The following is a 24,816-nucleotide window of genomic DNA, read 5'->3' on the forward strand; positions in this document are numbered from 1 at the left end:
CTAGGAGCTTAGTGGGTTTTCGGATGGGCTGCTACCTGCTTTCGAGTGTTTGAAGGCAAACTTGAGGATACAATGCTAAAGGAACTTGAGGATACAACCCTAAAAATGTTATAGGAAAACTAACTGGGCTAGACAGATAAGACTGTGGTGATGTAATGAGTTAAACCTTGGTGAAAGAGTAGAGGTGAGAAAAAGCTCAGCTGGCTGCCAGGCTCACAAGCAGTGAACTTCCACCTGACCTTTCTAGCCCCGCGGCTCTGTGAAGCACCCTAAAACTAAGCCACAGTCCATCAGTGCAGCAAAGAAGAGATTTTCATGCTCCTTTGAGACATATGTGAATAATTAGTTGAACTTTTTTGTTCAGACTAAGTTAATAAGCTGCAGTATATTATGTGTTTAATAGACAAGTGAAAACACAGTGGATTTCTGTTATCTAACTCTACCATGGCTTCTTGTTGCTATGTGTGGGAAGCTCCTTCAGGAAGAATTGAGGAGGAAAAAGCCCTTCTCAGCTTCATAAACCTGTAACGTGAATACAGAATTGCCTGGGCTGCACAGTCAGGATAGTTAACAACGAAACACCAGTGGTGAGGGAGCTATCAAATGGGATATCTCTGAATCAGTATCAGGTCTGGTATTAATTAATGAAGGCACTAATTAAGGTTTCTATTAAACAATCTGGAAGACAAAATGAAGCATGCATTGATCAAATTTGTAGAGGCTAGGCTGAAACTACAGAATGATTGATCAAGAGATTTTAGAGCAAGAGGCAAATTTTAAATAGGGTACGATTTTAATTTAGATAAATTTAAGCAATGCACTAGAGGGTGACACTTAATAAAATGGAAGGCTGCTGATTAGAGCTCGTTAACGGGAAGAACTAGGAGAGTGGGTAACAAATGGGGCCCAAATCCTAATACCATGGAGCTTTAAAAAGACAAATAGCTTTCCTTGCTGTGAAGAGAGTAAAAGGTAGGTCATTTGTAGGACAGGGCTATAGGAATATCTATTCTGTGTTTCTAGTGAAGAATATCTATTCAGTGTTTCTAGTGTGGCACTATGGGTGTAAAACTTCAGCCAGTTAATCATGGGAAATTAACTCTTTGATTGTGACCTCAAGGTTGGCTATTAAAGGAATTAAGTTTCTGAAAGCAGTGCTGGGCTGATAGATCTGTGTACATGGCCTCTGAGAGGCACATGAGCACAGTGTGTTCCACTGACAGCCACCTCTCAGCCATGTGACACCTCATCACACACCCTGCTTATGATCCATTGACTTCTGATGCATTCCTTTATTTGGCACAATGCAATGGGAGGAAATGCTTTGGTCAAGGAAAACGCAGGAGGACATAAGTGTAGAAGTCTCAGCCTTTGTCTATCATCTTATCAACTTGTTCCTTCCCTTTCCTGCAAAACCGAATATTTGACATTATCTTCTGACTGGGCAGGGTAAATTGGGTGAGCATGAAGAGCATATCCAAGAAAAGAAGTTTTGAGAAAAGGGTGCTGGGTTTTGAGCTTTTTTTTACAGCTGGGGTCTCTCTTTTCTTAGAGTGACGTCATCTAGATTGAAGCCCTGGTGCAGCAGAATTACCATGGCAGCCAGTTGCTCCTCGTGACTTTGTATTCTTGGGAAATAAGGAAGAAAAGGGGGAAGCAAACTGCTTCATGCATGCTTGGGAAAGGTAGAAAAAATTCTGAAAACACTTCAGCATCTAGGAGGAATTATAGACCAGTTATTTGGTCCAACAGTTTCAAGTAAGCTGTTGGCAACCAGACTTCCAGTATTTGTAGTTATTTGATGCCTGTGTGAATGCCTCTACACAAGAGTGCTGTATTATGCTTGAGAAGCATTCTGGAAACTCAGGCAAATTTTCTTGCAATAAAAGGAAATATTATTTTTTGGCACTGCATCAGCAATGAATCTATATATTTGGGGATCAGTTTACTGGTGACATTTCTTTAACTGTATCTTCTTTCTTTAAAAAGCACTTACTTTTACGCAGAATTAATGATGCCATTTGCATTTCCTTAGGGTTTCTTTATAGTAATAGCTTATAATTGCACAGAATCATAGAACAGCTGAGGTTGGAAGGGATTCCTTGGAGATGGTGTAGTACAATACCACGCTCAAAGCAAAGTCCAAAAGAGCAGACTGCTCAGGACTGATTGCAAGGCTTTGAACTTGTCCAAAGCTGAAGACTCTCACAACCTTTCTAGCAGGAGGTTTCAATGCTTCATCACTGTAACAGTGGTTTAATAAACAAATAATTATATTTACATGGAACTTAGTGCATTTCAGTTTCTGCCCGTTTCCTCCAGTCCTTTCACAGGGCACTGCTGAGAAGTCAAGCTCCTCCTTCTTCATTTCAGCCTCTCAGGTATTTATGCATATTAAGAAGATCCCCCTGAGTCTGCCCTACTCCAGACTAAACAGTCACAGCTCTCTGTTTCTCCTCCCATAATAGATATTCCAGTCCCTTAATTATCTTCATGGCTCTTTTCTGGACATTCTCCAGTATAATCATGTCTTTTTTGGACTCGGGAGACTGTTACTGGACATGGAACTAAAAGTGAAGCATTAAAATCCTAGAAAATCTAAATTAGTGATGCATATCAAAGATACAGTTTGCATCATTCCAAATTAAAGAAAAAAAGGAACTGGATCAAGTTTTAACTAGAATTGAAGTAATAAATCTTGCTCAAAAATACAGAAAATCAGATTAGTTGAAAATATTGGACTAACACCTCTGCTGGAGTTGTTACTTACCAAAGCAATGAGGTGGGGGGAGATGGGGGAAGAAGCAAATTCTTATTCTGACAGTACACAAAGCCAAAATGCAATACTTCCTTTATATAGGATATGCTTCAAGGACCCAAATGCCATGGTTTCCTTGGGACAGAGGAACTTTGAGGCTTTAGAATGCAAACGTGTCTGGCTGAGATATCATGATATTTTAGAGAAGACAATTAAACAGCTCCCAATGAGCAAGAATTACCTGCTTCTGCCTGTCCTGCTGCCAGCAGCTTGCACTGACTAGTAGGACAAAGTCTGTGTTTGTTCACCAGCTCCTAAGTGTGTTTTCAGGGTGGGGGCACTGTGTACATAAGTAGTACCTATATCTATACAATCATACGCATATACCTATGCAGATGTAGATGCATACACATTTCTATTTTGGTGCAGGTTTTATTCACTCAGTGAAAAGAGAATTATTTGCTACTATTACACAGGATCTGAATGCTGTTTGTGGATTTTGGCTGCTAGTGATATATTTTATTACTGTCATTAGAGAAGCTTATGATACAGGGCAGGGGCTGTCTAAGTGCTGTGTGGGAGATGCTCAATTCACCTTGACTGATAACACAAGAATTAGTTGAACAAATAGGTTAGTGCTATTCTTGTTGATACTGGATAGTTGCCAGGCCGGAGCCATGAAGTTTAGTCTCTGTTGTTTGCTGTTTTCTGAACAAATAATAGATCATTATTTTAGAATAAATTTGATTAATTCCTAGGCAAAGTCAGAATGTTTAAATTTCTACCATTTTCTTTTAAACATACCATGTAATGAGAAAGTGAGGGGATTTCTTTAGTTAAAATACAGGGTACAACAAGAAACTGTTCTTTCAGGTGTCAGAACACGTTTGGAAATTTTGTCACATTATTTTACATCAGAGAAAGGAGACTTTTTCACTACAACCCTTAAACTAAAACATTGTGACAGCTGATACTGTTTGTTGAAAGCCTGTCTTTGCTTTTCTTGGCTTGTTACTTCTTTTCTTAAACAGGGTGGAGGGCAGAAGAACATTTGTGATACGTACCCACTGACTTACTCTTGATTGTGCAAATATTTCCTCTCTAAGAAACCTTTCTCTCTGTTTCAATAAAGACTTCAGGTGCTAATCAAGGAAATGCAGAATTCTGATGTTTGCCAAGGTATTGTTCAACCAGTTGATGCTGTCCACACTTCTGATGCTGCATCCATCTGGATTACTGCAGATGTCTCCCTTTGTGCTCCCTAAGCACCCATATGGAGCACAGAAGGGGTAAGTGTACAAGTGCCTGCTGAGAGTAAACACTGTCCTTAGGTCAATCTGAAGCAAACCTATGGTGCTCTATTCCTCTGAAAGAGCTTGGACATGCACTTCAGAACTTTGCAAAGAAGCAACTTCAGCCTGGTATGATTTTTCAGGGAATGGCATAAACATAACACTGTGATTTTAGGTAAAAGTCTGAGGTTATACAAAACAAAAATGTCCTAGTATATCTTATTTTAAAGGAATCAGTACAGCAAAGTGGAGCTCAGTGTTTTTCCCTGCTTGACTCTTTTATGCCTGTGGCTTCTGTTTTTGCTTTTATTATTTTTGTCCTTCTGCATGTGGGGATCCTGTCTTTGCAGAGCAATTAAAATTCCCATGCTACGATGTGTCACTGATCTTTGTAACATCCTCCTGGCTTCACAGTAACGAATGCACTTGGCAATTTACAGTGCTGACAACTCCAGTTTTCTTCCTCTGCTGCTCAGGTGGTCAGAGTCACCCAAGTGCCAACAAATTTTATAAAGCACAGGAACAGTGATTCTGACTCAGCAGGGCTTTGTACCAAAGTGAGGGCAGGAGAGGTATTGTGCCGAGAGCCCAAAATTGGCTGGCATCTCTGGATAGGAAGTGAAACAGGAAGATCACCTTGTGAGCAGGCTGACTGCCATCCAAACAGATGGGCTGAAATATAAGCACCCAACAGTCATTTAGGAACACAAAAAGGGTTTGTTGAAGGCACATTTCCAAGCAGGAAATGTCAGAATGTTTGCCTGTGTCAGGCATCAAACCTGAAGGGAGGGATATGTGCAAGTAGTGTGGGATGAGTTAACACAGAAAACAAACATGTAAATCTGTCTTGGATTTTTTCCTGAATCCATTGAAAGCTTTTTTGTAGCTGTGAGACCTGAAAAGGAGGAGTGGGAGAAGAGTCCTGCAAAGCAGTATTATTTCCCTACTATATGGCTGACAAGGTAAAGAAATTATTTCTTTTGCCTCCCACAAATGTTGATATGCACGAGGCACATAACATTCTCTGGCTGGTTAGTCTTTAGCAGCTGTATTTAATTGCTTCAGGATAAATTCTGTAGCGCTATCCAAGATCTAAATAATAGAATCATAGAATGGTCTGGGTAGGGACTTACATTAAAATTATTTATTATGGATAGAGACATACCTTAGGAAAGACTTAAAAACTTGGGAGTTGTAGTGAGGACTGAATTGCTTTACTGTAAAAAGATCCCAGCTCTGTGACTTGTCTGCATAAAAGGTCAAAAACAACAGCAGAGAGAGGAAGACATCCACCCAAACTTCCATAATTCTGAAACTTAGGATGATATTTGATGGAAATGTGCTTTGCTGCTTTTCCATCCACCACAAAAGCCAGACAAATACTTGTCTGCTGATCAAAAGTGCAAAGGAGAGAAGGGGTCATAAAGACAAATGTAATGACTTTGAAGGAAATGAGTTTGCAGGTAAGATTCAAAGCAAAGCCCCTAGCTGCAAGCTAAGCTTTATCTGAGCTTGCACTGTTATGCTCTGTGACTGGTGCCTTGCAGTTCCAGTTTAGAAAGCGGGGAATGAACAAAAGCATTAATCTGACTGAAATCCACATAACAGGATTGTGTGTGAAACAAAAGTGAAACCAGACAGTGCAGTCGGTGAAATGCAGCTTGAGGAGGAGGGGTGAATGTGCTGGAAACAGCAGTTTTCTAACCTCTTTACTGCAGCTGAACAAGCTTTAAGAGGCATCAGGCATTAGGGGGGCTAGGAAAAATGGAGCTGGTTACTGTTACTTGATTTTGCAGCAGAATGTTCTTACCAGAAGTAGAGCTGTTTGAGCAGGCTGCCAGGGAAATGATTTGCATTTGGTAGAACTGCCCCTCAGTTCTTGCAGCTCACACTGCCCTTGTGGCACTTTAACACTAGTCATTTGTTGGAGGCTCTGCATTTGATGTTTTGATTTTCACCAGTTGCTCTACAGGAAAGGATTGTGCAACAGTCGAGGACTACGAGTCTTTGGGAAGAGGAGGAAAACATGCATTCAGAACTCCAAACAGGGAAGCAGTAAGAGAAATTGCCTAAATTATGGATAATGTGCTGCATAAATCTGTCTTCTCCTGTTTCATAAAGCTTCCTATCCATGCAATTTGGAAACTTATATCGACAGTGAAAGCCAAGAGGATTCAAGAAAAGGTAAAAGCAAATTAAAAAAAGAACTACTTCAGTTGTAACCCTGGGGGTGACCTAGCCATATCTTACAGGGGAGGATCACAAGTTTAGCTGCACTGCTTTTTAAATGTCAGTATCTGCGAGTAATGGTTCTATTTAGGATTTTATGAGAGCCCTGTGAATTTGAAAAAATTTGCTCTGAGAACAAATAATTTTTGATTCTGAGGAAATTACTGGAGACTTTAAGCATTGAGAGACCATGAAGGTTTAATTAGTCATTACCTGCCTCTTGAAGATCACAGAAGCCCATCTTTCACTGCTGTCATGAGCTGTTTTCAGTGTAATTCCAGTTCATCTTGAACCACTCATCTCCATACTAGCTGTGTAAAAAAATTGTTGAACTTCCTTATATTTCACATAGTCTTGAATCTGCTTGTTATGATAAGGGGGGTATATTTGACAAAATGAATTTCTAAGTAGGTATATAATATATATTAAAAAATAAACCAGACTTCCCTTCTTTTAACTCTTTTCTTAACCATAAGCTTTATGCTGTGCTGTTCTCTGTTCTGTAAAGGCTTTATCTTTTCTAAGAGATTTTTTTTCTTTTAAGATCAGGTGTAGGCACTGGTCAGTATTTGGGCCCTTTGTCATGTAAATCTGTGTTAAATAAAAGGTTGCAGTCTTGGCAGTAGGGCTTGTAACCTGAATTCTTAAATGTTTTGGTAGATTATGATTTCTCAACTTAAATGCAGTATGAATATCCTTAGGAGAACTGAATTGTAATCTGAAGCTGTTGCTGTTTCACAAGGAAATGGAAGCTGTTTTGCATGGGCGGGGGGAGAAGGGGTGAGTCTGGAATGAGGCCGTCTCTGATGAGTTACTGTTCCTTTTCATTCCATATGTGCTGGATATTAAGCTGTGTGATGAGCATTCAGAAGAATAAGATCTATAACAAGAACTGAAATTCTGCATTCCTTTGAAACAGTTAAACTTCTTTGTTCTCTGTGTGCTAAATTATGCTGAATAGCATACTTCTCCAAAAGAGAGGTCATCAGGCAAAGAAAGACACATTCCTTTGCCATGATATAGTTTGGAAATAAAAAGTGCCAGGGCTGTAACTGGCAGGGGGTGGGTGGGAGGGAAATCTGCTTTTCCTGTTTTGGTGCAGTAATGTTCATTATTTTCTTTCTTGCTCCTAATGTTTTTACAATGGCTAACAGCTCAAGCACTACATGCTTAAAGAAACATTGTGTTCGTTCTCCTTGGGTTTGTCAGATGTTGGCAGGGCTGATACCACATAGTAACGCTTGCTGCTTTGACTCTACAAACACAGAGTGCAGTTTTGCTCTGGAAGCTGCCCTGCATGGTGTTGAAAATAAGCTCTTTATTTCTGAGGATCACAGTCTTTTATTTAGCAGGGTAAGTCCTTGGGATGGTTTGCTTAACACTGACTGAATGTCTTTTAATAAATGTTACTAGTAGATAAATGCATTTTCCTTTGAGGGTTTCTGTTGTTTTCTCATTATTCACCCTTTTCTGATCTCAGTGGGCATTAAATCTAGGTTCCAGACAGCTTAGCACATTCTAACTGTGCTATTGTCATGTTCTGTTCTGATAGGTTTTGTCTCATGCACATAGGTGTGCTTGTCCAGTCACAGAGGCAAAAATCACAAGCAAAGGATGCATGCAGGGTTAGTTGGCCAGTAACTTTTGAATTGTTCAAGGTTTATCCTGACAGCTGAACTTCAGAGGATGCACAGGCCAGTTGTAACTTAAACGTTCATTGGTGGAACTGAATGAGAGAATTAGAGATTGAATTAGAGAGCAACCTGTAACTTGATGCTAAATTTAATCATTCCGCCTCCATAAGTATGTGAATCTCCTTAGTGCAATATACTTCTGTCACTGCTGCTCCCACTGCTGGAAGAAATCCATTTAATCAAAACAAGCATTGATGTGGTTATTAGAATGTTAGTCCTGAGACAAAAAGCTTTATCAATATAAAATGAACTGAATGTGGTGCTACTATTCATTCTCTTTACATTGCTTGATATTGTGCACTGAATGTAATGAGGCTTGTTGAAGAACTGCTGTTCACTGTGGTGTTCCAGAAAAGCTATGCATCCTAGGAGACTTGTTCTCTGATCAAACATTTTAAATGAAATACAGCATTAAAATAAGTGTAATGGCTACAATCTGAGGTTAGCTTTGCATGCTCACTTTAATGAGTTGCAATTTCCTCTGGAAACTGACAACTAAAAAATCCTGTTTACCAGTTGCTTAGAAACTGATCATCAGTAAGAGCATTAGACATGAAATATATCAGTAAAAACTAAAGCTGGTAAATAAATGTGTATTGTTCAGAAACTACAGATTCTGGAAATTACCAGGGCTTTTCATGAAGTCCAAGATATAAACAGATTATAAGAAGGACGTGTGTATAGATAAGAACATCCAGACTTATACTAAGAAGGATAAACTTGCTCGCTTCAGTTCTTATACCATACAATATGCTTTGAGAAGACTATTTCAATACTGGCAGTGTATTAAATGTTTCTTTTCTTGGATCAACTTCTGGAATCGTTCCTGACTGAACACACAAGGCCCAGGAGCATGGACTTGAGGAAGTATGATCCAATAATGGAATTATATATGATCTTTGAGATTTTTCTCTTCTTTTAATTCAAACTTGAATCTTTTAAAGCAAAGAAATCTGAAAGCTTTTTAACAAGCCTTCTAGAAATGGTATGCAAATGTGTTTTGTGGCTACATGGTAAGAGTTTGAGAGGAAGTGACATTTTAACTGCACAGTTGAGTTTAGGAGGTAATTCTGGCTAAATGAGGCTTTTATCTAGACCTCTATAGCTTTTTCTTAGGAGAATATGTATTTTTTTTAAGAGCAATTCTTATCTAATTCTATACATTGAATTTTTCCATTAAAATTATTATGATTAAGTTCTTGGAAAGTATGAGGTTTTTAATATTAATTCAGTCTGAGTAAGGAAATGAAACATGCCACTTATTTTCCTGTCAAACATGAAAGGCCTATTATTTCAACATGTTTAAGCAGCCTCTCTGCTTAGATAAAAAAACAATAGAAGGCATGTATGTGGCTTATTTAATGGTGTTTATGCTGGCAAGATTATTTGCTTTCCTTGAAAACATTTTTCAATTCATTTGGCAAAACAAAAAATTATTTTCTTTTGCCTGTGTTGCTAGTTAGAGTATATCTCATTAACATTTGAGGAAATTACTTTTCAAGAGTATTGTGAGGTTACCTCTTTCCAAAACATGGCCATAAAGCACAGACTTCCTGTTAAAAATTCCAGCTGGACTCAGGTAAAATCTTTTCCTGGAAGAAACTACAGGATGCTTTTTTCATTCATAATCAGTTGCCAAAGAGTGTGTGACCAATGCTAAAGGAAATGGAAGAACCAACCATTTTGTGCAGAGAAACCACCATCTTTCCTCCCGAATCCCAGCAGTAAATAGACATTTCCTACATCCTTTCCAGCCAATACTTCTTTAGAATTATTGCTCAGCTACACACCAGCCACAAGATGAATGCTAAAGTAATTTCTCTAGCTATTAATTCATGCATAAGAGTGATACCATCAATGAGGTTCTATACAGGAGAATTAACAGATGGGGCTTTGTCCTTTTGGGAACCTACCAAATGAGTTTTGGGAGCTCAGAACTGAGGCAGCACAGAGTGATTTGTACATCGTGCTTGGCATTGAGAGTGTGTTTCTTTAACAGTTAACACAACTGCTCTGGCAGAACCCTTCTTAGCCTCTTTTCTGAAGGAAGTGAGCTGTATCTGTCCCTTTTACCCAGTAACTGCAGAACTCCTGGATAGAGAGTCTCAAAGAGGTGAAACACCCACATGCTTAATGAAAATGAGGCTGATTGGTAAGAGGGGAGGCATCCTATTAAAAGTGTCTTTAAGAGCAGCATTACATCAAAGAGATCACACAGGGGAGAATAATCAGCAGTACTTCATGTGCTGGAAAAGCTCCCATCAGTCTTTGCACCTCTCAAGAATTCAAAAGAATAATTCCCAAAGCCTACCCTGGAGAGGATAACTGAGAACATCCTTGACTCCTATCCCTGGTAGTGGTTGATTGCTACAGCTCAGTCAGTTTGTAAGTCAGTCAATCAGAGCACACCAGAGTGCTGGAGACCAGGAGGGACATTCCCCTAGTCATGACAGAGCTATTGCCAATAGAACGTATTTATCTTTCTCAAGTTTTCCAATCAAATTAATTTAAAAATAGTGACTGAATTGAGAGTAGAGTTAGACAATAGCATCTATGCTGAGTGGAATTAAGCTGCCTTTCCTTAAAATCTCTGTAGCTGTGATGGGCAGGATTTGTAGGTCCTTCTAAGGTCTGAGTAGGAACAGTGTACAGATCCTCTGGTGAGGATGTTCTCCAAACAGAGCTTATCAGATGCTTGCTTGTTTAGTGCCTTATTGTTATTTTGCCTTATCTTTAGTTTTCCCCAAAAATGGCAGCTCTGTTCAAGTCAAGGTCTTATCTCAAAGTAAGTGAGGATTTAACATGTTCTTTGAGGAAGATGTGCTCAAAAAGGATGGATCTTTAATTAAGGAGAAAATAGCTCACAGGCTGCATGCAAATATGATATAAGGTTTCAATCTGTATTTAACATCTGGAATAATTTAGCCCTGGTCAGCCCATACTCTGAAATTGTAGTTAGAAATGCTTATAAAATACTTTATACAGATGAAATAGAAGTTCTCGTCCTTGTACACAGTTTGCAGATGGAAGTTCTCTGTTACATATGGAGTCAGACTGAAATAAACAATTCCTTACAGCTCTGAAATCTACATTAGTTGAGTCAAATTGGCACTGTTCACCTTTGTTTGTAAAGGTAGTTATATGCCAAGCAACATTGTTGTAACTGAATCTGATGTATGTTTGACACACAATTCCTGAAATTACAGGACTACAGGCATTTTAAAGTGGCATTTCGTGTGGCAATCTAAGATTTTGCGAGAATCAGCTCTTCCAAGTGGGAAAGACTTCAGACATTTAGTTAGTTAGCCTGGAGAAGAGATACTGAGGATGCAGCTAAAGGGTCTGAACAGGACATGATTTTATCCAGTGAAAGATCTGGCAGCTTTTGCTGAAATAGCTGGCACTTGATCTCTGCTCTGAGATGAACAATGCCTCAGGTTAACCTCTAGCTGGAAGTGATGCTGTCTCTTAGTGTGGAGAGATGTCTCTCTCAGCAGAGGTGGCATCTGTGGTTGCTGGTGTTGTAACAGCGATAATGTTTTTATTATGGCCGTGATAGTTCAAGTGCTACTGCTGGCTTACAAAAAAAAAAAAAAAAAAAAAAAAAAAAAGGAAGAAAAGAGAGAGGTACTCTGGACTCTGGCTTTGTTTTGCTTTTCTAAAGATTTCTGTATCTAAAGATACATTTGGTGTAGGTGCCTCAGGTTCACAATGTAAGTTCTCTATGAAATACATGGATATTACAAATGACATAGTACTTTTCTCTACTAGGACAGCTAAGAAATCTGTATAGTTATTAATGAAAAGTTAAGTGTAATGGCTTTATCATGTCTAGTTAATTTTGTTTATAACAGTGGTATTTTTACTTGTTGGTATGTAAAAACTAATGTATATGTTAAATTTAAGATGGCACTTTAAAAATGCTGCTCGCTTTGAATGACTAAGGCACTCTGATTTTTGTGGTTAAACAGAGACTTGACTAATTTTCCTAATGAAACATTTTCCCTCATTTCTCTTATTTGTGTTCTGAAGCATAAAAGCTCTGAGTGCTGTGTATCCCTAGGAAGTGGTATCTCCAGAATCTAAAATACTTGGATTCTCTGGGCCTGATGGATATTATGTTGTTTAATATTTTATACTTATTTCCATTGTGTCAAAAACAATTACTAGCAGTTCCTTGCAGCTCACAAATTCATTTGGAAAACTCTAAATTTTCTGATAGAGATGGGTAGCTTAGGTATGTTCTTTGTCACATTAGCTTCTCCTAAGCTCACTTAAATCAATATTCGAGAGACTGCATCAGAATAAATCCCCATTTGGTCCAATTTGGTTTTGTGCTAGACTTTCTCCTGTAGTCATATAGAAATCCCTGTCAGGACTGTATGAAATTTTCCAAGGATGTATAGATTCTTCATATTTTTTACTCAGAGCAGATTTTCTGCTTGAATTATCGTCAATGGCATCGAAGCTTTAATGTTTTGCCTTTTCAGACATCTTTGTTGAATCACCATCTCATATTTCAATCATAGGCTGGGTCTCCACTGCTTTGCGTCAGACATGACCTGACAATTTTTCAAGCATATGCTATGTCTACCTATACAGACACATTTTAAGATGAGCAGGTTTTGGAATTGCCATAAGAAACCAGAAACTAATACAAACCACCTGAATAAACCACTAGGCTAAGCAAAGATTCTAATCACAAAGCACTGAGCTTCTGCCTTTTCCACAAAAGCAAGAAGGAGCTGCTTTCCAAACAGAAATAATAGAACTTATCTAGCTGCTGATGGACTGTGGCAGCTCTGGCCTAATGGTTTATTCAAATTCTTATTTTAATATGTTTTAGAAGTATTAATCTAAATGGTCAATGCTTATTTATTTTTGGAGTCCAAGTTTGAGATGATCTTCTGAAGAAATCTTACACCACTGACACTTTAAATAGGATTGTAGTCCCTTTCCTGAAATACTTTTTTCATTCAGGCACTTTTTGTGACACAGGTATCACATCAATCAGATAGGGCCAGGTTGGATGGGGCTCTGAGCAACCTGGTCTAGTGAAAGGTGTCTCTACCCATGGCAGGGAGGTTGGAATCAGATGATGTTTATGGTCCCTTCCAACCCAAACCATTCTGTGTTTCAACTATTCTTGACTTAGGCCAGTATCAAGAGTGAATGGCTGCTGCTGACAGGTGTTCCTTGGGAAAGGAAGGGAGTGGGGCAGGCTGCTGCTTCTCAAATCTAGTGAAATGAAAATCCTTAACAGAATAGGCTGTGTTGTAGAAAGCTTGTTCTCTCTTTAATCCTTAAGCTCAACTATTACAGTTTTATTTAAATAACAGGTAGAACAGTGCATGTAAACATACGTATGCCAAGGATTGAAAACCAAGAGAAAAAAATTGAAGACTAAGAAATATTCAACTACTGAAGCTTTATTTGATTACAAATGAAACAAATTATTTGGAACTAAAAAAAAAAAAAAAAAACTGCCCTATCCCACTGTTTCCTCTCTTTTTCATATAACAATATGTCTGCCACTTACAGATGGATTAGATTTAATTTTTGGAGCCTTCATTTTAGCATTTCTAATGTCATGAAAAGACAAGGGACCCAACAAAGCAACAAAGCTTAAGGAGCATTTAAAGTTCTGAGACAGTCAAACAAAACAGATGCTTGGTTCCTGTTTTCTTGACTTAATTTCCTCAGCTGTGCCCTATCAAATTAGCTTCTGGTGTCATCAGATGTACCGACTATGTGCTACAGCTGAGTTACTGTGCTCATGAGCACTCAGTAACACATATATTTATTTACATTTCTCCCCAGGAAATTAGACAGAAATATAGCAGTGCTACTTTTTAACCATATTTTAAAAATAATCAGAGTGGATACTGCTCAAGAGGCATTAAAAAGGGCTAGGTGAAAATGTTTTCGAGTGTTAGAAATTCCAGGATTGTCAATCACAACCATTACAAAAATGAATTACCCTTTCAAATTCTGATTTTTTTTCCAGAGAAATTTCATTTGGCCTTTCTATTCAAGTTTTGAGGTTCATGCTTTCCAGATTTTCTATTCAACTTAAAAGGATTAGCAGCTTTTTTTCAGCACAGGCAAACTTCCTTGATATAACGGCACCGTTCCACAAACCAGCTTGTAATATCAAACAATAAAATATTAAAGTCCAGGAACTACAAAAGCTTAAACACAGCAGTGTTATAGGCATCAGGCTTTGGGTTGTGACCTTCTCCTGGCATTCATGCCATGTCAAAGCCTCTTTATGGTATTTGCTTTACATCCACAGGAAGTTTGTTATAGGCAGCTACAGCCTATGCCCAGCCCTGAAGACAAAGCAGAGAACCTGAATTAGTAAAAGCAATCTCAATAATAGTGGTTGTCTTTCATAGTAACACATGGCTTTTTCACTGAGGGCTAAAATAAAATAATATTTGCAACCATCCTATGTATAGGACTCAGATGTGCTGGCATTGCTGCTGGAAACTTTTAAACCTGACCAAATTTCATGTAGCTGCTCTTTCAGTTACAGTGCAGCAAAAGGCTCTATGTTTGGGCAGGGCTAATTTCACATGGAAGGACAGGGTGTCATGCCCCAGCTATTTTAAAAAGTTGCTTGGAATTACTGTCACCAATGACTAGGCTACTTCAAAATAATTTAACTATAAATAAATATATATATAAAAGAGTTGTGTTTAAAGGGAATTGCTTGTGAAGCTTGCATACCTGCAATAAATCTGAAACTCATCAAAAAAAAGATGCTAAGAAGTTCTCATTGGGATCAGAAGCCATTGTATGCAGAGTTGCAAGAATGAAGTCCCTTGTTTTTTTTCTTCAGCAAGGATGTACTTCTTTAGGTGGCCTAGGGCTTGGTGGAGGAAGTGGTGGTATTCCTTTTGCTACAAACTGCAAAAGGGAATGCTGTTTTAGAGGTTTTGGCAAGTCTGAAAATGGACTTTATTTTTCCTCACCAGTTTTCAGCTTCTCTGCTACAGTTCTGCATTCTTTGTGCTTTGACCCTAGAAGGAGTATCTTGATTACATTTTGTAGGATGTAACAGCTGAATTGATGCAAAGCTTAATTTATTCAAACCTAGCTCTCTCTCTTTAGAAATTGCAGTGAGGCTATGGTTTCGGATAAAACAGACTTTATAAACAGGAAAAAACTGCAACACCAAGGTTAGTTTATTCTACATCCTTTATAATCTGTCCCTGGAAGAGAAAAACAGCATCACTGTACATAAATGTTGAAGATGTGAGGCTGTAAACAACCAAAGATCAAGTTTTCAAAAAGGGAAAACCATTTGGAGTAAAAATTGTGGGAGACATGAAAGATGAATTCTTAAAAGCACCTGGTTTACTGAAATCTGAATCTAATGAAGAAAATACTCCAGGAGTCCTATTTTGCAACTCTAAGAGAAGCCAAGTCATGATTTTGGTTCTCAATGCATACGCACGTAAGTAATTTCTGAGTAATCCATGTTGCTGCTACAATGTCAGAGGCTCCCAATGATTGTTTTGTTTTTTCTCTTCATGGATGATTTTCCACAGGTGAATGACTGATGAATCAGAAAGATTTACATCTTGGTATTGTTTTATTTCTGCATATTAATTAAGTCATAGGTATATGGTTGGATAGATTTATTATTTGGTATAACATAATAATATACTACTGATATATGTCATTAGTTAATGACATATATAATTTCTATTATATCTAATAAATCATAGATATAATAGAAATAATATAAACATAAATTGTACAATATATTGATGTGATGTGACAGATATGTTCTCATAACAGTATCTTAATGCAACCCAAGATAATCTTCTGACCTTAAATTTATTATATGACATAAGAAAGAAGCAGGATAAAAACCATGCCTCTCATTAGACATCAAAATATTCTGGTCAAGTTTAAAATAGTATATGGGAAATTCAGAGTTAAAATTTACTTTTAGCCTGAACTTCAAATAGGAAACAAGATTTTTGCTGATTTATCACTACCAATTTCTGTACTCTAATTATAGAGTTGTATCCTCAGAACTCCTCAACAAATCTGGATTAGGCTGGAGGCCCTCAAAGATGGAATGGGAACTGCCTATTTTTTTTCCTGAATGAGAAATGTTTTTTTTCCCTTCCTTCTGAATAGGCAGTTGTCATGCTGAATTGTACTGAATGTCCCCACTAGCCAGATGGTGGGGAGGAGGGCCTACGATACGATTTTCAACTCTTTTTAAATTAAATCCTCCTCTGGTGCTTCTTGGCTTGTTGCAGATGCACAGAATGCAGCTGACGTTAGCTGCTGAATTACTGGGAGACAGAGGGGCACCTCAGGGCCCTTTTAACCTTCCCATTGCGACAGCCTGCTGGAATATACTCTCCCAATTTATATGATGTAGCTGTGGGGTTTGTCCCTCCTATATCCACTCCTGTCACTTTCAGCTGGAGCTGTATCCAACCTTTGGAGATGCATGAACTGAACATGTGATCTGTAATTTGGAGTCAGGCTACTAAACATGGTGATGTCGCTGGGTAATATTTTAGCACCTATTTTCAAGGCAGATAGGAGCCTTCTGTGAAATGTGTGTTTGTTTTTTAATTCCCTTGTGCTGAAGATTAATATTCATTAGCAGTGGTATGGAGACACTCCTGAGCACTTGCTCCCACCTCCACTTTGTGCTAGCACAAGCTTGTGTAGTTGGATAGGGAATGAGGTCAGAACAACCTTGTTAAATTTGGGTAATTTTTTTAAGTGTACTTTACTAAGTTTCTAAATTTTACATAACCTGTGTGTGCAGTTTTTATTCCTCCCCCTGCAGTCTTATTGTTAACTTTGACTAAGAAAGCATCTGAGTACAGATTTAGTTTTTCAGTTCACCAGTTGGGTCTGTCTTAAAGTTAGGAGTCTCTACAATAGAGCATGTAGTTGCATTAATTGCTTTTATCAGTAACCTTTACCAGTTTTAAAAATGTGACTTCAGACCACTCTTTTTGACACTCTTCAGACATAAGGGAGGAAAAAATCCTCTGTATTTTTGACTCCATTTACATGAAGGTTGCAGTAATACTAAAAATAAAAAGGTATATGGGCTCTCCTGTAAAACAAAAGTTTGTAACTAATTCCTCCCAACCGGAAAAGCTTCCACATGCTTTCACTTGATAACATTTTTTGGCTCTGAGTCTGAATAAAATTTCACAGCCCAACATATTATGCTTAAGTGTGTTATCAAAAAAGTCATCATATTCTTGCCAGGAGCCAAAATTGTATAGCTATGTAAACATCTGTTTATTAACTGGCAGCTCCTCACTGAGTATTACCTTTGCCCTGTTTTGCTCTCACCCATAGTCTTCAAGAAGAATTTCCAAGAGAGTCTTGGCAAGCTTACTTGTCTGTAATATATGCAGCATTACTGAAATTCTTGGCACGTTAACCTTGAATCAATTCAAATGAAATTCAAACTTTGCTATTGCTGTGGTTTTTTAGCTGTTTATAATTTCATTGTTGAAATGTCTTTACTTTCCACCACAGCTTGCTATAACGTAACTGAAATAATTTATAAGTAAATGTGGTGCCTTCTTTGCCATGTAATAAATTGCAGTAATCCTTCAGAAAGACATAAACCTTTACTAGGAAAGAGTTTCCCACCTTCTGCTGTATTCAGGCCACAACATGATGGTAGCTGCAGCTGGCAATGCAGAGGAGTGGAGTCTTTGTCCTGCAGCAGACATCCTAACAAGGCATTTTGCCTGCCTCAGCCGAGACTTCCAACAGTAACTTGCTTCACAGCATATTCCAATTATAGAGCACATGTTTCTTGGCTGTCTTTTACAGGCAACGTGAAACTAGATCTTTACTTCACAAAATGTCTCTGGAAATGTGAAGCCTCCAGTAGATAGGATAGAGGCACTTGTGAGAGCTTCCACATTAGCAGTGAAACTTTTACTGGAGTAGTTAGCTTTGAAAACAATCCCTGAGAAAAACAGAAAGAAAATAGCTGAAGATCTCTGTGAGTCCTAAATAAGGGGAAGGGAAACCTCTCTGGAAAATGTGCAAATAATATTTTTAACTATTTCAAAGTAGTTCAGCCGAAGGAAGAAAATAGCAGGTGAATATTAAATATGCATGTGAGATGGAAGGTATTAAAGAAGAAAAGTATGGAAGATGAAATGCAGGTTTGAGATAAGTTGAGTGCTACGGTCAGAAAATGAATTAACTTTGTCTTTGCCTGAAGGATAGATTAAACCTGATTTTCTTGAATGCTCTGGGTATACATTCACAACAGTTCAAACTGATTAAAGGTTTCAATCCTGTCACTGTTTTACACTGCCTTCCTCCACTAGTTCTGGGAGTTCAGCAGTAGAGCCTTCTTTGAGGCAAGCTTTCTTCTTGGCTAGATCAGTCCTGAGCTGGGTTTTCAAGAGAGGAGAATGTCAGGGCCAATGCAGAACTTGGCACCAGCAGAAGGGCAATCACAGAAACCTGATTTTATGTCAAGTTAAAGTGCTGTGGTGCTGCACCCCTTCTCTGAATGTAGAATCTTGGTAGGGATGCTGCTTAGGGATGGGATGACACGGTTAAATTCAAGTGCTTTAAAAATCAGTGAAATATAATTTAAGACTCCCATAAACCAAAGTTCCTTAATTAGCATAATTGCACAGTGTCAAGACAGGGCTGAGCTAAGGTAATTTGAAATTGTAGTTATGTTTCTTACATCCTAACATGCTCAGAATGATAAAATTAAATGAACACTTATTTCCTCTGGGAAAACTGTTTAATTTTTCTTCTTTTAAGCCTGAACTCATTTTATACACACACACACACAAAACATTTGAACTTTAGGTGGACTTGCCTTGGGTGTTCCTCTGGAGAATTCGATTTGGAGATGAGGTGATTGCTTCTATCTGCTACTAGTTGAAAAGCATGGATGGAAAGGATGTGGAGATGAAATTTGCAACAGGCTTTACAAATGATATGCCATTTAAAGCATGTAAATGAGAAGCTCCAGTATCATCCCTCCCCTGTCCTGACTTCAGTCATACAAGAACTCTGTAGAGGACTGTAAAAGCACTGGTGAGTTTTTGACTTTCAGATGAAAGACAACAAAAAAATTGATTAAATCAAATGGAAGTCCATCTTACCAGAAACCTGTTTTCTTCTTCCATGAAAGCTAATTTATGATCAGTGTATTGAGGGATGTTTAAGTTATATCTAAAGCAAACCAAGGAGTAAAAAAGTCTGTTTTGACAGAAGGATCATATATTAACCCTTTCGGACCCAAACTGAAGTCCTATAGAAAGCTTTGTCCTTATTAAAATATTATCAATGATATGGCTCAGAAAAAAGTCTCTCGTTATGTTTAAGTAAATTCCTATGAGATTAACAAAATTTGTAATAGATTTCAGTAGTATTACTCAACACTGACGAACTTTAAATAAATGCATTTTGAGAAGGATACTATAAAACAAAACTTTAAAAGAATTTGGAAGCTCACTTCAGAGCAACAAGTATTTCAAATGCTGTCATGGTCTGAAAAGTAACTTCAACAAAATTCTGTGTAATAAATCTCTAATCTGTGAACCATGCAATTATAGGTATCCTTGTTATGTTTAAAATACATTTTGCTGCTTTGGTAGTGCTGTAGCCCATGGGAGCCATTGAGATGAAGCTGAATTGATCAAGATCCCAATGACTAAACCAAACTTGAAGTTCAGCTTGAGTATAAACAAACTGCAAGTTAAGGCTTATCTGTTTTATGTCATTAGAGTGAATTCTCTCTTTTTTGCTTCCAACTGATTGATGGCACTTCCTGGAATATAATGTATTTACTACTTTTTAATTTTCCAAGCTTTCCAGAGGCCTTTGATTCTTCTGAAGAAATAGAAAGGCAGCTAAAACCAGCATTTTGGATTGCTTCTAGATTCATACAGAAGTTATGTATGCTTTTTTAAAAGCTGCCTGTTATAAAACCTAACAAGTAATCAAAACCTAGACAATCAGTTCTGTTTATCGAATCTTTAGTTTTTAGCCCTGAAAGCCTAAGGGAGAAGGGAAAGTACTGAAAGCAGGAGTACCTATTTGTGCACCCCATACATGTTCTACCCTTTTGGCTGTGCCAGAATAATATCAGTGAATACAGACTTAGAGAAGTCTGTATTCACTGATGTGTGCTGGGTTATTCCAGACATGAATCAGTTCCCACGTGAATTCAGGTGTGGGTCAGTTTGGGGTTGTGGGTCTGAAATAATCTAGTGGCTGCCTTCTGCTGACAGACACTTACAAATGGCAAAGTCTGACTTGGCCATGGATAAGGAGGTAAATTATGAGAATTTCATGGGGAAAAGGACAGGAAGGGGATGGGGTGGTGGTTGGGTGGCAGGAACCGTTTTTTGTTGATGCAGAACACTAAGGTGGTGCTGTGTGGCACTGAAACCTGGGAATACAACAAGAGAAGGAGAAGGCCTTGGGCAGGGGGCTGCTTAAGATGCCATTGAATGCTCGTGAAACTCTGCTCTCCTGAATGTAAACTTGAAGGTTTGTTTGCTTTTATGAAGTATTTTCACGACTGTGAACTAGAAAGAGAAAATGCTAACAACCACCAGTGTTCAGTCTTCCCCCCCTGCAACCTATCAGTACAGCATATAATTTTAAGTACCTTTAAAAAAAGAGATTCTAACTGCAACATTTCAGGACTGTTTGTGCACCTTTTTCTGGTTTGTATATGTATTTTCACTGGAATTATTCTGTTTGGGCTAGACATGTTTGCTTACTGGAAATTCAGAGGAACATTTCGTTGCAAGATTTTTTTTTAAGATTAAAAGAGATAAAACAAACATTATTGTAGTTTTTGAGTACAACTGGGTATGACAGGTTACTGTAAGCCAAGCCTTTTTTTTTAATTTCAGACTTATCTCTACAATCATATTTTAATAATGTGCTTTGTTTTGCCAAATAATGCCTTTGCCACACACTTTAATGAGGCTTCCTGAAGATATTAAGGCTGTCCTAATACCCTTGTGAATCAAGCTCACATTAAGGACGGGATTTTTGAAGAAACAACATTTACCAGCAGTTGTAAATAAAATACTTTGAGCATTTTTTATTAAACAGCCACTGTTTGCATGTGTGGAATATAGCAGAAACTGTAATAGAATTTTCAAGGATGGATACAGTCCTTGTATAATGCTGAAGTGGCATTTCCCAGCTGCCTGGCAGCATCACAGGCTGTGATATTGGTAGATGTACATAATATGAAAGAGATTAAGCCTCAAAGATGAAACTTTTTTAGTTATTGCTATAGAGTAGGACTTGCTTTTGACTTCTTTCCTTGTGAGATACGTGAACACACAGTGTTTCTTAGTATGCAGACTTTGTCACAGATATTTAGGTCTCAATTGTGAACAATCTCAGTAATGTTCAGGAACTCCCACTCTTTTCCCCAAAACTTTTCACAGTGCAAAGAAATCCAAACGTTGTGGATGTAGACAGTATTAGGACCAATAGGTTTTGTTTTTTCTCCATGAAATATTTAGCTAAGTTTTAATATTTAATGATAGTATATGATATTGAAAGCAAGACCTACCTGTTTTAACAAAGTAATCAAATGTTTTTCTTGTTGGGTGCATCAGTTTTGTGCTGAAATTGTGGCATTATAACTGGGAGCGTGTCATGAGTGTCTTGGAAGGGTTCTTAGTTTGTTTTCATACAAGTTAACAGAAGTACTGTCTCAGAGGACAGTCACTGCTACTTGTGGGATACTTCACGGAGTAACCATGGAGATACTCAAGTAACATGGCAACTACATGGGGCAGGTCAGAAATTATGTACTAGGTAATCTCAAACTATTAACCTGCCTGTTGTTATCTGAATTTCCTGAATGCAAATATCAGGAGCCTTTTCTTTAGGGCAACACTTTTAACTCTTCTTTACTTCTCCAAATATATTGACAAATCTATATTACATTAGCACTCAAAGTTATCTTCAAGAGAAGCGAGGATGCTCTTTAGCTTCAAGGGGCATGTTATTATGGGTTGTGAGATTCATTTGAAATGCTAAAATTCAGTTCTGTTAAATGCTGCTTATGAACTGACAAAGACTGAGTTTGGTTTCTTCTGCTGCTTAAGAAAAACAAAGCCAAGGTGACAGGTCGTTAATCATGAGATGTCAATGCAAGTGCTTTTTTCAGACCATGTTGTCATTGCTTCTTTAGAAATGGGGTGTAAAGCCTACTATTAGCAAGTCTTCATTAGATTTTGACCTTGAAAGCTGAAAGGTGTTTTGTTCTTACTGGAAGTGTACATCATACCTTAAATTAAAATGAATCATCTCAGTGGAAGTTACTTTTGCTGAAAAACTTCCCCAGCCGAAGAGTTCAGCATTGCAACTCTAGTTTCAAATAATACTCCTTTGGTGTCAAGATGAACATAACTGAGTTGATGAAGCATTTTTTCCCCCCAGAATTCAACTGTTTATTAGGGTTGGTGGTTTCATAACTGGTAGCTAAAACCTACCTTTAAAATAGTTACCTGATGTTAAGATTTTTTTTAGTGAGTTGATTTTTTTTTTTTTCTGCTACTATTACATCCTATGTTTTGCTAACATATGATAATGTGGTGGCACAAAACCAACGAGGGCTGCCAGCCTAGCCTGGCTGTACTGAAACTCTAATAGGAGCTACCTAAGGCCTTGAGATGACTCTGGGGAGATTGCCATTATTAGGAAAAAAAAAAAATCACTTTTAGGGTGATCAGGTGTTTGAATAGGCTGCCAAGGGAGGTTGTGGAGCCACCATCTCTGGAAGTGCTCAAGAGGGGTCTGGATTTGGCACGGAGTGTTATGGTTTAGGGAACTTAGTGGCAGTGCTGGGTGCACACTTGCACTGGATAATCATAAAGGCCTTTCTTTTCCAGCCTTGACGATTCTGATTCTACTCCATGTGCGTGACCCCGGTTTGCATGGGAGGGCAGCAGAGCAGCGCTCTGAAGCGAGCGGGAATGACGGGGTTATTTTCCCATGCCAGGAGGGCCGGCTTTGGCTTTGGCTGCTGGCGCCGGGCCCGGCGGGGCCGCGGGCACGGGCCGGGCCCCTCAGCGCAGCCCGCTGCTCCGCGCTCCCCGCGCCGGCCGCTCAACGCCGCCTCCGGATCCGCCTTCTCGCGGTACCGTGCGCCTGCTGCCCGGGCAGGGGTGAGGTGGGCACCGGGCGGGCGCCTCCATGGCTCCCTGCAGGGGCTAGGCGAGCACACGCGTTCATTTTCAACCGCGGCGCCGCTCGGCTCCCGCAGCCTGCGGAGCTGCCCGACGCTGCGGGTGAAACCGCTCCGCCGTGCGGGGCTACCGGGGGCAGGCACGGCGGGGGCGCAGGCGGCGGGCGTGTATGGGCTCCGCCCGCCCTTCCGCCGCGGCGCCCCGCCCCGTCCGCCGCCTCTGCCCGCGGAAGTGAGCGGAGCGGGGATGCGGCCGCGCCGCCCCGGCACTCCGAGGTGAGAGGCGCGGCCGGGCGCCGGGACCGGGGCGGCGACCGTGCCGGAGCCGCCGCTTGCGCCTCCGTGCGCTGCCCCAGCCGCCTCCCCCGCGCTGCCCCGCGGCCTGCGCTACGGGGCGGGCGGGGCCGGGTGGCCGAGGGGGCAGCGGGCGGGGGTCGCTTCGGGCAGGCAGCGCTTCCCTTCGCCACTCCGCTGTCTCCCGCCTGGCGCCCGGGATGCGGGGAGGGGGGGGTTACTTGGGGTGAGGGTTTATTTTTAGGAGCGAACGCCCCTCCCCGGGCGGGACGAGGCTGTTGGAGGCGCTGGTGGCGAGGGGGAAGCGGCGGCGCTGCTCCTCCGTGTTCCTGGAGCTGCTGGGCGGCTAATCCTAATCCTCATCCTCGGTGGTCTCTGACAGCTCTGCGGGCTCCCTGGCTGTGCGTGTGCTGCTGGGCAGCCTATACGGCTTTTTTTTTTTTTTTTTTTTTTTAATAATTTTTTCCTCTTTTAGCGTTGGTTTCTCTTGCAGATGTTGCTGCAGGTGGGGGCAAAGGGAGCACTGTGATTGCCTGGGATCTTGGGGCATTTCTCTCTTCATCTTTCCGCTCCCGCTCCAGCGCTGCTGTTGCTAAAGACTTTTGTAACTATCGACTCAAGTACAATTTCGATGGAAAATGAAGGTAAAGGTCTCATCAGAGTCACTGACTTCATTGGAGCTAAGAGGATTTTTGCATGCAATTTGGTGACAACTCCTACTGGTGCGTGTGTATGTTTTACCGTTCCGCGGGTTCGCAGGGTTGCTCTCGTGTGCTAATCTTGTGGTAGGGATTTTGATCTGCATTTCGAGGTTTAAGATTTGTAGCATCATCGTTCTTCTTGTGCTGCTGCTTGTTGAACTAACGGTCAGATTTTACTCTTTCTTCACATACGTAGTATCTGTTGTGCATTTTAGTGCTCCGTGTGTTTGGAATAGAAATATTTTATTTAGATAGAAGCTTCTTAGTATTAGTTGCTTGTTATTTGTTCAGCTTATATGATTCTCTTAAATTTTTATTTCAGGGCAAGATTGAGAAGCATTAGTTGCATTTTTCTTTGAAATATTTTGTGCATTTCTATATTCTTGAAAATGACTCAAATTTGATCTCTTGGGCACTATTTAATTTAAAAGTGATACTGAAGTTTTGAGTACTGAAAGAAGTTGCTCTATTATGCTTTCCCCCTCTTGTCTAGGTTGGAAATTACTTAACCTGGGGAGTTATTTCAGTTTTCTCCTGTTGGCCTTCAGTTTATGCTCTGGGAACCTTGAAAGCCCCTTTGCATTGTGACAGTGACTATAATCTTCCTTGATTTTTTTCATTTTGTTTGTTTCTCTTT

At 39.5% G+C, this 24,816-nt stretch overlaps 1 protein-coding gene across 7 annotated transcripts in view; it reads left to right on the forward strand.

Annotated features, from left to right (window-relative positions):
* The first annotated feature begins 5,794 nt into the window (after positions 1-5,794).
* The window catches only part of ATP2C1 (ATPase secretory pathway Ca2+ transporting 1), a 62,497-nt gene continuing 43,475 nt past the window's right edge, over positions 5,795-24,816 (forward strand). The window contains exons 1-2 of one of the 7 annotated variants that reach the window (XM_030235552.2): positions 23,381-23,460; positions 23,972-24,122. In XM_030235552.2, the coding sequence (XP_030091412.1) occupies positions 24,117-24,122 (6 nt within the window). In that variant the 5' untranslated portion in view covers positions 23,381-23,460; positions 23,972-24,116. Of the gene's footprint in view, positions 6,235-23,380; positions 23,461-23,658; positions 23,880-23,953; positions 24,201-24,816 lie in introns of those variants that run through there. The other 6 variants (XM_030235611.2, XM_050971484.1, XM_018909654.3 and 3 more) reach the window with 6 other exon arrangements.

This window comes from Serinus canaria, chromosome 2 (genome assembly GCF_022539315.1).
Source record: "Serinus canaria isolate serCan28SL12 chromosome 2, serCan2020, whole genome shotgun sequence".
Lineage (NCBI taxonomy): Eukaryota > Metazoa > Chordata > Aves > Passeriformes > Fringillidae > Serinus > Serinus canaria.